This window comes from Pleuronectes platessa, chromosome 7, assembly GCF_947347685.1.
Source record: "Pleuronectes platessa chromosome 7, fPlePla1.1, whole genome shotgun sequence".
NCBI lineage: Eukaryota > Metazoa > Chordata > Actinopteri > Pleuronectiformes > Pleuronectidae > Pleuronectes > Pleuronectes platessa.
Genome location: NC_070632.1, coordinates 21,025,409 through 21,037,880, shown reverse-complemented (window position 1 = coordinate 21,037,880; position 12,472 = coordinate 21,025,409). Strand labels below are relative to the sequence as shown.

General features: G+C 41.2%; 1 protein-coding gene across 3 annotated transcripts in view; it reads left to right on the top strand.

Moving 5' to 3' along the window:
* Positions 1 to 442: 442 nt before the first annotated feature.
* Positions 443 to 12,472, top strand: part of LOC128444495 (pleckstrin homology domain-containing family A member 7) — a 120,187-nt gene continuing 108,157 nt past the window's right edge. For all 3 annotated transcript variants that reach the window (XM_053427007.1, XM_053427005.1, XM_053427004.1), the window contains exons 1-3: positions 443 to 575; positions 705 to 781; positions 938 to 995. In XM_053427007.1, coding sequence (XP_053282982.1) covers positions 493 to 575; positions 705 to 781; positions 938 to 995 — 218 coding nt within the window. In that variant the 5' untranslated portion in view covers positions 443 to 492. The remainder of the gene's footprint in view (positions 576 to 704; positions 782 to 937; positions 996 to 12,472) is intronic.

Genomic DNA, 12,472 nt, shown 5'->3' with positions numbered 1-12,472 from the left:
ACAACACACACTTCCACTGGGGCGTGCACGTCATGCATCTGAACATGTGTCAGCTTCACATACATCCATCTCCTGCTCTTTTTATTTTTTTTCATTGCGCTACGCGTGATATTGTTCTTTTGCTTAAATTCACAGGTAGGCATTTTGTTTTCTCCCTGTCAACTTTGCATTTTTCAAATTTTGACCAATTTTAACCATGTTTAGGTAGTGGCTTCAGAATGAGCCCACTGGATGTTCTGCCTCCACCTTCACTTTTTATGAATACTCGTATTTTCTGTGTTAAATACATCTAATCGAACGTGCAACAGAAACAAAAACTATATATTGATCCGTCCTCCAGACATTCTTCTCCTGCATGTCGGAGTGAGTGAGTGAGTGTGAAACGTCCGGGCTTCAGAGCGGTCCCTGAAGGCAGCGCCGGCCCTAGCGGTGATCGCTCCCTGGAGACTCGATGGAGAGGGAGCGAGGTGAAGCAGGACCTCACACCGGATCATGGCGGCGCCTGTCGGGCGGGACACCTTACCTGAGCACTGGGCGTACGGTGTGTGCGAGGACGGCAGGGTCTTCTTCATCAAGTGAGTGGGGGCAGTGCGACGCTTTACCGCACCGTGTGACGGGAGTTGTTTCCTTGTCGGCGGTGTAACAGGTGTTTTTCTCTCCCCTCTCTCCCTCTCTCCCACCCGCCCCGTGTGTCCGTGCGGCAGTGACGAGACGCGGGCCACCACCTGGCTCCATCCCCGCTCCGCCGAGCCGGTGAACTCCGGACACATGATCCGCTCAGGTAGCTCGCTCCGCGGGGGCCGTTTGACCTCCTGTTTACTTTAGCGTGTTCCTGCTCAGTGTGTCGAACTTCGTGTCGGGCCCGCAGCCGCTGGGGGCCGAGCGAGGAAAGAGAAACTTCCCGGTGTAACGAACAAGTGTGCGGCTTTCGTTTCAGATCTGCCACCGGGATGGGAGGAGGGCTTCACGGACGATGGGGCCAGTTTCTTCATAAAGTAAGTGCCGCTCCATCATCACCGCTCTCTATGGCTGTGCTGCGGTCACCTGCGCATTACTGAAGTTACCGTGCGGCTTAATATGGCTCCTGCCTCTAATTCCCCCGCTGCTAGCAGAGGTAGTGACCGCAGGGACAGTGGATTAATATGGGGGTGTGATTTACCTGCTGACCCCAGGACGACCCCTCTGCTCTCTATCAGCGCTGGTTCTCAGATCAGCTGCATAGCTTCTATACTGGAGTGTGTGAACTTCTCTACTGGTGTGTGTGTGTGAGTTTGTATGTTGGAGTGTGTGAGGTTGTTTACTGGAGTGTGTGAGCCTGTGTACTGGAGTGTATGAGCTTGTCTACTGGAGTATCAGACAATGATGACACAGAGATTCTGTGGCACCAGTTTGCTTTTCACCTTTTTTCCGTCCTTTGGGTCATTTTCCAGAACTACCTCTGTGAGACACATACTCACACATAGCATATGTATACACACTTTCCAGTGTTTACATACGGCAATCGGAGTGACACTGGGTTTTGGAGGCTGATAACTTACCAATGTTTGAGGAAGTATTTGGTGATACTCTTCTGTTGAGTATTTCATTATCAATTAACCTCTTAATAAAAGGTGTTTTCCATACTCATAACTTATGTTAACTAGTGTTCACAAAACAACAAGACTAAGTCTAAATACGAGCTTTATCATCCTAACTCTGAGACAATATTTTACCACCCTACCTGAGACTCTATGCCTGTCATGACACATTTGTGGAACATTTCCATAAGCTCTTTATTACTTTCTTATATCAACTTGCACCTGATATCAGCGGGGTCCTTATTCTGACTTGCTGTATTGGTGCATGTTGGACGTTGCATGTTCTCCCTGTCTGCCGAGGTTGTCTCTTGGTACTGCAGCTCCTCCAGTCCACAGAATAGGTTAATTCTAGACTGTCAATTGCCCGTAGGTGTGAATGCGAGCGACCGTCCAGGGTGTACCCCGCCTCTCGCCCAATGTGAGCTGGGATAAACGCTTTAGATACGCTTGTATGGATGTATGCATTGCATCATGGTCTAGAACAGGGGTGACCAAACTACGGCCCGTGGGCCATCTGCGGCCCGCCATCCATTTATCATTGGCCCGCTTAAAAAAAAAGAGCTAACAATTTTAGTAGCACTTAAACGGCACTTAATTATAGCACTTAGTAGTTTTGCTCTATTTATGAAATATTTTACTTTCTTGATTCTTGTTGTTCTGGGTTTGAACCCTTGAATGCACTTATTGTAAGTCGCTTTGGATAAAAGCTTCAGCTAAATGAAATGAAATGTAATGTGATGGACTATGGCCCACTGTATTGCAGCCGCTCCCCAGGACGCCGCCACCCCCCCACTGTCAACAGTCCGCTCCAGGGCAGGGGGGCGTGGCGGCGTGAGTGGCCCAGACCTTCGTACTTTTTGTCTATATGTGGCCCTCGGGATAAAACTTTGGACACCCCTGGTCTAGAAGCTTAGTCTACATTTTGTCTTTACTCTTCCAGGGATTTTTCACTTTTGGATGATGTATTTATTCATCAATATATCTGGGTCTAGATTAGAATATGTTTGATAAATCATCAAACATTGTCATCAGCCCTTGATAATCATGTCATTTTGGATGAGAAATCTTTCTGAGGCACTGACGAAGCAGATCCGTTATCTCTGGTGGCCCATAAAGTTGTCTTGTCTGGTGCTATAATTTTATTGTTTGCCAAAGGTTAATTTATCCAAGTGCTTTATTGAATATCATCATGTGCTATGTGAAAAGCAATAAAATGCCGAGCAGCATAGAGGCACATGTGCTCAGATTAGTCCTCTGAATCCAATATTTTTCCAGGAACATATTTTGGCTCAGCCATGCCTCAGCATACCCTTCTTACTTTCATGTTTTTTTTTCCCTGTGTGTGGGTTTGCTTCTAAGACTCCATGGTGGATAGCTGATTTCTCTGCTTGTTGAATATTCATGTCTTTTCTTTCTAAAGCCTATGTCAGATGGAAATTTGACTGTAATCACTGTGTAATCGGCTGTTTTAAGGCACTGCTGCTGTGTTAGGATGGAGGAGGTGACTGTGTCATTGAGGGCAAAGATCAGTTGTGTTGCTGTTGATGGTTCATGCTTCAGTACAGAGGTTTTTCTTTTCAGAATTGGAGTAAATATTGTCAAAATTCCGGCTTATTATAAGTATCTTGTTGTGTTAGATGTTCTTAATTAGAATTCTTCAGTCAGATTTGATTTGCCGTTGTGTTTTTGCAGTGATGTGACTGTGTGTGTGTGTTTGTGTGTGAGTGTGTCTCGTTTTGCTGTTACTCAATGAAAAACACATAAAACTGGCAATTACTGTGTTTTTGAATGTCTGGTTTAAGATGTCCTTTAACAGAGAAACCCTGCCACATATTCAGGACTGTAATTGGCCATCAGGCTCTCACCAGGCAGTTGTTGCTTTGTCACTTGTGATACTTTTTTTGGCTGGAAAGCTGTGTAGCATTTCTGCATAATACAGTATAAATGAATTTTCTTTTTGTAAACAAACCACATTGTGATACAGCAATGTGCTATGTTGTGTCTATTTAGCTATTTACACCATCAGGTGACCGAGACCTCAACAGGGGGGTCCCAAAAGACAGAAAAGTGACCTTTTCCATAACATTTTCTACAATAGTGAAAGGACAGGTTCACAAATGAAAGTGAAGGGTGTAATCCATCTCAACCTTCCATAAAAATTAATTTAAACATCCATCTGAAGATGATATTTTATCAATGTTGAGTTCACCAAATCAAGCAGGTATTTTCCAAAGATCATGTCTTTCTAGAATTAAATAATCTTTTTGTTATGTCATCCAGTCACAAGGAAGACAAAAATAGGTAATTAAGGGAATTATTTTAAGTGCCCAAATCAAAGTTAATTATTCAATTAGTGGTTTGAGGGACTATAGCGGACAATTTTGATCACAGATTGGCTCTGTTTCATACCTCATTACCTCCACCTAGGAGGTCTTGTTTTCACCTCTGTCTGTTGTTTGTCAGTAGGATCATGCAACAAACTACTGTGGATTTTTGTGAAACTTGGTGGAAGGATTGGCAAAAAGAACCCTATTCATAGTGGTGTGGATTTGAGCTTGGAGTACTGAATTAAGAAATAACATATTGGTATTAGTAAATCGAGGAATACTTTGACTTGGGTTATGAGCGTGTGATGTGCATTAATCACATTTTTTATCACGAAACTTAAAAAATGATCTGCAGCTTTATCCGTAATACAATGATCATTGTTTGCAGCCCTTAAATGATTCAGGCTCTTACAAGGCATTTTTTATTTGTTTTACTTTGGCCCCTCTGTGCACAAAAGCGGTAGGATTTCCACTGTCACGTGTTTTAAAAACCTCCGTCCACACAGCATGTCCATTTGTTTTGGAAGTAGTAGAAAAAAAACAACGTAGTGAGTTCAGGACACACAACAAGAACACACTGCAACTTTACTGTAATGATTTAACATGAAACAAGGACCGCATCTGTTTAAATCGTCTTCTCAAGTTCTCACACAACTGTCTCGCTCTGCTCCAAATGCAAACCGAGATAGACATTTCTTTCTTTCTCCAAACGCGACAATGAGGGCGGGTCAAAGATCAAGGTGCTCAACATATTCATTTCAAAATAAAGATAGATAAAATATCAAACAACCAAATTTGATTTGTATAGCCCATATTCACAAATCACAATTTGTCTCATAGGGCTTCAGCAAGGTGTGACATCATCTGCCATTAACCCTCAACAAGAGTAAGGAGAAACTACTAAAACAAACTTTTAACAGGGTAAAAGAACGTAGGAGACCAGCTGTCCTTTTTTAAATTAGCATCCTTAACTGTTTTTCTTTTGTCTGGATAATTTGGTTGCCTGTATTTTTCTAAATGACAGTTTGCGCCTCGTTGTGAAATCTGTGGAGTAAACGCTCTGAGATATTGATGGAGAAACCTGGGTTGACTTACCGAGGTGATAACCAGCGTTGTGTGACAGCTTAGCCTGATTGCGATTGTTAGGTTAAGTTCACCTTGATATCACAAAGATATCCTGGGTATGTGTTGAACTTTCTTCGTAGTACAGGCCTCTGGAGCTGGCGAGGAACAGATTCAGGAGCAAATTCATACTGACCTGGACCACTAGTTAAAGAATGTAGGGAGCAATATGTTAATCTTACATCTTGATTTCAGTCTTAAGTTTTGCTTCATGTCTTCTTTCTGAAATGTCAGGTAAGAAAGGAAAACCAGAGCAAGGACAGGACTCTCTCTATCTTAGGTTCAGTGGGACAAGTTGGTTTTCTGTACCCTTCTCCAAACTTTAAATGGGCTTATGAATGGTATTTCTTATAACAGAAATAACAAGGGGAAATTATAACAACCCTGAAATGCAATATCCTATTCACATCAAAGGGCTACTATTTATCTACAAGCCATGTTTATATAACAGCCCCCCAGGGCTCCAGCACTGTCTGCTCTGGAGCCTCCTCTATCCTAAGTATGTTTTTCATGCTTTTATTACTTGCAACGAGGACAGCACAGCTCCCCCCGTGTGTCTCTGTGTTTGTTTCGTTGTCTTTGCACACTCACAGAGTTCTTGGAAGCAAATCAATGTGAGAAAATAAGCTCAGTTTGATTTCCTTCTCAGCACAGTATGTATTTAACAGCAGACAGGGAAAGGATTCTCTGATTTATCCTTTTTAATCCCGCTTAAAGAAAGATCTTCTAGGGCTCATAGGCTGTTAGAACAAGACTTGGTCTAAATCTGTAAAACTGAGGACATTGTTGGCTGTAAAATTGTAAGAGACTAATCTGCATATTTGTGTCATAATTGACTATGTTTAAATGGACATTGCATGAACTATTCCAACTATTGATCATATTCTGAATAAGACATCTTTGACTATGGTAGTTGCTTTTTATTTTGCCATCTTGTTTAGACCCGTCATATGGTGAGGAATAGTTTGCTGATCAGTTGTTTCAATTATTTTCTCTTTTGTCTTACTATTTTCCTTCAGAGATGATTCAGAGGAAAATGTGTTTTTCAGATTGCAGCTTAGTTGACCTTGACTTTTGACTTTTGATCAATCAGCTTTAGTTGTTAATCATCTGGTTATTAACTCCCAAATAGTATACACGGCAAGTTTGTGAAAACATGGCCATGTATTGTTGAGTTATTTAGTAGACACACACCGACACACACACGCAGGTCAAAACAATACTGCATGGTTATGCCAGTGAGCAGAGAAATTATTGAATTAATGAACTATTTTCATGATTTAAACATACAATAATAATAATAATTGAGAATGAATACATAACAGCCTTGAGGCTTATTTCCTGTTACAAAAAACGACGCCATGTGTTCTCGGCTTCAAAGAAGGTGGCTCCATAACTTCAGAGTTGAACTACTCTTGCTAGATAAATGTTATCTTTAATCAATGAAAATAAATTACTTCAAGGCAAACATACCTGATCGATCAGACCACAACATGGAACATGTCCGTTGCTGTGGTAACTGGCCTCACTATGCTGTCACTGAACCTTAGTTTGTCAGAAGGCATGTTTTATTTCAGGGAAGGTGAGGATGTGCTCCACAGAAATATATTTTCTTCCGTTCTCTGCCTGGGCTTGCTTTAATAAACCTCTTCATATGGCCCTAAGGACAAGTGTGGTGTATTTGTTTAGTTTGTTTGACAACTTCTACCACCGCGGCTTAACCCTCACATACCTCTCCTCAGATGTATAAGATGTGTGCTTGTATATGAATGTTCCAACTCTTTCACTCTTTGTGTTTGCTCACACTCGTATACATAGACACAAACAGACATGGTGTGTGTGTGGTTGTGCCTTCCCTCCGAGGGGCCTCTGGATGGGTCCTCCTGCTCCTAGTCCTGCAACCACTCCCAGCAGAGGGCTCCTGGGACAGGGAGATGGGGAGCAGAGCCGATCAGATCCAAGGAGGATCAAACCTCCCGCATAGACGTCTGCATGGCTGCCTGCGCTGAAAGGAATCGAAGGGAGGCAGGAGGGAGAGGAACATACACACATCCATACACACAGTAATGCAGACATTGAGAGAGATGTGATGCCTGTTGGTGGTAGAAGACAGGTGGTTCAGTCCCACAGGCCTCAGCCCTGTCCTCAGTCATTATCTTGCTCTGGGTCAGAAACACAGTTACTCTCTGCTTCTTATCAACATTAGTTGGTGATTCAGATTCACTTTGTTGTCTTGCTGAAATTAGTTGTCTCTAAATGAATCAGTCCAAAACTTGATGAATTGCCAACTGTTCTAAAAATTGAGTGATGGTTTCAAGGTTTTTTTCAATCAAATGTGTCATACATTGTTTGGTTTCTGGCTTCTCAGATTTGAAGGCTTCTTCTCTCAGTTTTCTTATTAATGACTGTAAATCACTGATTGATTGTTGTGGAGAAATCCGTTGAGGCTTTGGGATATTTTTGTGGACATTCCTCATTACTCTGTGACATTTTCTGACAAATTAATTATATAATGAATTAATCTTAGTCTCAAGGCTAAACTTTGTTGAAGGAGAATCCACAGGAGCAGTGTGGAGGCATCTGATGTTTTTTCTGTTGTTTTATTACGTCTGAAGTTTAGGTCACCTTTGACCACAATTGTATTGGATTCTGCTGCCGCAAAGTTTACCCCTGAGACTCCAGAAGTGTTTTGTGGACTCAAACACTTCACTCACCCCCCCCATCGGCATAGTGGTGAACTATCCCTTTAATTTCTATTCACAGATTCTGCATGTGAATGTACAGAATCTTTGGTCGAGGGATAAGATTTTGCGGCAGAACGCCTGGTTACTGTTTCTTGTTTGACCAATGACGTTGGAGCAGGCTGTGGTTTCCCACAGGTTAACAGTCAGTGTGGAGATCAAAAGAGGTGGAACACATTGATCGAAAAGCATAGGTAACAAAGTGCCTCACATTCAAAATAATAATAATATAGATCAGCCAAAATGCTGTCTGGGCCTTAAACACATACAAATTGTACGTTGTGTATACAGCGATACAGAAGATGTAGTCTTGTCCCAAATATCTACTGTCTACACCGGAAGCAGCAAAATATTTGCCATTGCCACCAGAGGTATTAGCCTCTGGTGGCAATGGCAAATATTTTGTTGGAATGTTTTAAACCAGTTACACAATTAAACCAGTTGATGGGTGTATGTCTTGATACGTATACCAACCAAATACTCACTTTTTATTTGCTCACCTCCAGTTCTTTATTAAAATCGTAAGTATTCCTGCAGCTCATATTAGTTTATACTGAATAACTAAGTAGTGTGCAGATGTGCAGGGGTAGTGCTCTTGGCAGAAAGCTGAAATTGGTTGTGCAGTGATTTGAACGCTGCATGACTGGCAGCGCAAGCACAATGATGGTATCACCAAGCTGTGACAAAGGAGCTTATCTCAAAGTAGGTTACATTAATGTCATGAGCATGGCCCTGCAAGATTCAAACCCCTTCGAGTCTCTGTTATACTGACTGGAGATACGATCAAGACGGCAGATGACTTTGTTAAACCTTTAAAGGGTTTGCTGAGCCGAATGCTTTGTCTCAGCAGTGTGAGAGCTCACTTTATTTGGCAGTGACATGCATTCAGTCCTTGAAACCGACTCGCCTGTACGAGTCTCGGTTAAGAAGGGGAAAAGGGCATGTCTTTCAATATGAGAAAATACAGTGGGTGGCTGCTTCTCAGTCTCTCACTGCTTATGTAGGAAAACACTGAATTACAATATCATGAACCTTGTAAGGAACTCTCAGGAAAATGTCCCTGGGAAGATAACGGATGTGAGCTGAGCCATTGAATAACGGCTCTTTTTTCTTTTTCAAGTCTTGGTTTTGGATAAGAGGTGATGACGTGAACACAACACTGAATGGACCTAAGTATAGACCTGTACAGAGAAGGCCATGCTGCTGCTGCCCCTGAGCGGCTGCTATGAGGCCTTCCTGCTCACACAGAAAGGGCAATTTCATAAAAATGGGTTTCCAGGAATTTTCTTTTCTTTTTTTGTGAACCTACTAATATAACCGATGGATCATATTAAAGGCGTAAGAACACAGGGTCGGTTTGTGCTCGCCGTCTGACGCCTCTTTGTGCTCAACTGAAAAAGAGGCTTTGTTTTGCGGTGGAGCCATAGCTAAACCAAAGAACCAATAGTTCCCTGGCAGACAAATAAAGGCTGGAAAAGAAAGCTTTGTCAACAATAGCTTTTCTGTTGTTTTGATTGGTCGAAGGTGCTAAGCTGTTTCCGTGTTTGCTTTCGCAGCAGCAGGAAAGTTACAGATTATTTCTTGTAAATGTCAACCCAAGGACAGTGTTTATATTCAATGTTGTCTTCACTGGCTGATCTCCATACTTAACGATTTTCCCTCCAGATATTTGCTTCCAACACCTGCTTCTCTATAAAAGACCCTGTTCAGCAACTTGTACCAGGATGTATTTAGCTTTTTGGGAACATGCTTTTCCTTCTTGACTGTCATTCGGCGCTCACTTTCGATTGCGAGTAAATTAGTAACTTCCAGAGGTGTTGGGTAAATCATTTCCTCACTCTCCCCTGGCTCCATATCTTTTGTTCCCACACATCGTAAGGCATTTATTTTAACATCCTCAGTAGTAAAAAAAAATGGCAGAATTTCCTTGGATAAACCTAAAGGTTTTAAATGCACATTATGTGTATTTTTCTGTCTCTCGTGGTCTCTAATCAGAACAACAACAAAAAAGAGTTTAGTTACGTTAAGAAGAAGCGTTGAATCATGGAAGTTGTTGTCTTCACCACTATTGTCATTGCAGTCGGTTTAGGATTCCCTCAGTGTCAGTCGTTAAGGTTTTTTTTTTTTATCAGGAGCTTAATTATCCTCTCTGAGGTCTCCTCCTCCCTGAAACAAATGGACCAGGTAATTAAAACAGGTACATATTAAGGCATCCCCGAGGGTCTGCGAGCTGAGCTGCAGCTCACATTTGCTCAGCTTGTTTCTCTGATAAGTTATGATCCAGCCATTCAGGAGGTTCTTATATGGAGATGAATTGAGGTCTCCTCCCCTCCAAATCCAACAATGGTGAATAAAGTTGTTTTATATTAAAAAAGTGTTGTTTTAATCCTAAACTGGGCCTTGAAAATGTATATAATTAAATATGTAGCTTGACACTGAATATAAAGTACATTTTGACCTTTGCTGGCAGACAAGCACTATATACCAACTCGTGAAAAATGGATATGAAACCTTGGACAGGTGATCAAATAAAACAGACCCTTACTTTGATAAAACATTATTGGGCCCGCCTAGGTTTGAAAGTTGCTGGAAACATTTTGATTAATTAAAAACACAACTTAGCAACAAATATCATGGAGGTCAAGTTTCAATGCAGAAAGATTATGTTTTAAGCATCCCCTGTTGGGTCTCTTGTGTGTCAGGTGATGCATAAGAGTCACTTGACACGTTCGTCCTGTGCGGTTTGAACTACTGGTCTCAGCCAGCGGTTCATATAGTTTGTGTGCGTGTGTGTGTGTGTGTGTGTGTGTGCATAGAGCTGAGACGCAGGCGAGGATGGAGGCTTCTCTGAATGGTAGATGTGTGGATTTGAAAATGAACACATTTCCACTCAAGAGCAGTCCCTGGTGGCGGGGGGCTGCCCACCTTTGATTAGAGGACGTTAGCTTTTTCAAATACACGTACATTTTATGAAGTAGAGATGTCCCAAGCAGTTAGCTTAATGTTTAAGTGCCATGTTTAACCCATACATTTTTATATAATTGTGTTAACAAATATGATATTTAAACCCACGATATTTAGTGTTTCATCAAAGATAAATCATATAATTTAGATTACAGCTCAAAAGACACATCTAAATGTGCAGTGTCTCTTTCACGAAACGGATGGATTATGAACCACAGCTGTGGATTGATGTTATTCTAGCTCTGTTTCCATTTGTCTTGATAGAAAAAGTTCCACCCCTCTTTGACTTTTACTTGGCAAACACCAAAGGAGTAAACACTCTGCAGTAAAGTTGGCTCATGAGTGGAGTGAATATTTGATGTTTGTTCACTTCAGAAGATGAGAGAAAGTAGAAGATATATGGGAATCAGGGTATTTTTTAAATAAGATGAGTAAATTTCCATCAGATCTACGATCTTTCCCCTCAGATAGCATCCATCTGCTGAGAGAGTATCTCCGTCTCGCTTTCTCCTCCGCACTCTGCTTCAGACACACTCCCTTTCTGTCAATAGCTGATCATTTCTCTTTTTTTTATAAGGTATGTCTCGCTGGGACTTCACCTCCTAACTTTTACTTTCATTCTCATGCATTGTTTTTGGTTCTCTCTGACTTGGTAAAAGACCTTGAGACTGTTAGAGAGGCTTTATTCCAGTCATTCCCAAAAGCCAGGACCAGGGTTTTAATGTACAGTCTGATAATCAAACAACACAGAGTTGAGTTTATAAAATAGAAACTGCTTGACTTGAAAGGTGTTTTTTCTCCTTCCACTTTACATCTCTATCAGTTTCATTTAAGGCATAAATTGTGCATTATCTTACTGATTAGTTTTATTGTTTTTTGAAGAATGCTGCTATATTGTGAGAATTCATGAGAATTAGAATTTATAATTTTTTCTTCCCATTGGAAGGAATCAGTCTGGGAGGACACACCACAGCTTGTCGGGTTTCAGCTTCAGATTAAACAAATGAGATGTGTTAGTTATCAACCTTTTAAATGAGCTTTGCAGCAAAGGTTTGCTAACGTAAGCTATCAACCCCTGGCTCCAGCTCTTCTATAAGCTAGCCGATCTGTTCATTGTTAACAAATTAGCTAATAAGCATATTTTCCAAAATGTTGATATATTCCATAACAAGTACATTTATATTTGTACATTTTATTATTATCAAATATCTATTTTCTTCTCAACTTTTTCAATGTCAAATAAAAAAGTTCCTTTAAGTTTGGTTTTAATTAGAGGCCAAAATAACTAGGTGAAACGTCATGATTGACACCTGAGACTGACTTGCAATTGGTTTCAGATATTTTTGCTTTATTTGTGCACAGTGGGAGGAAGTGGAGATGCGGCATCCATCTTTATTTACAGTCTAGGTTTCACTCCATCAGAGATGATGTTTCCTACACACTGACATTAAAATCATATGTGTCCTAAGAAAGCACCTCCCTGTGGTAGGTGGATTTCATCACTCCTGTCACTGAACTCTTTCCATACTCTTCAAACTGAAGCAATATTTTGGGAGATTATTCTCCTCCTTATCTCCCGCTTCCTCTTTTCCTCCTCCCACTGTTACAGATCGAAGGATTACGCTTTTGGGTCATTTTAGTCCACCGCATGGCGATATGTGTGCTCAATAGCATTACTGAAGGGATTCTGAAAATGGATGTTTTGAATATTTAACCTTGCCCTGCGGTGGTGTTAATCCAC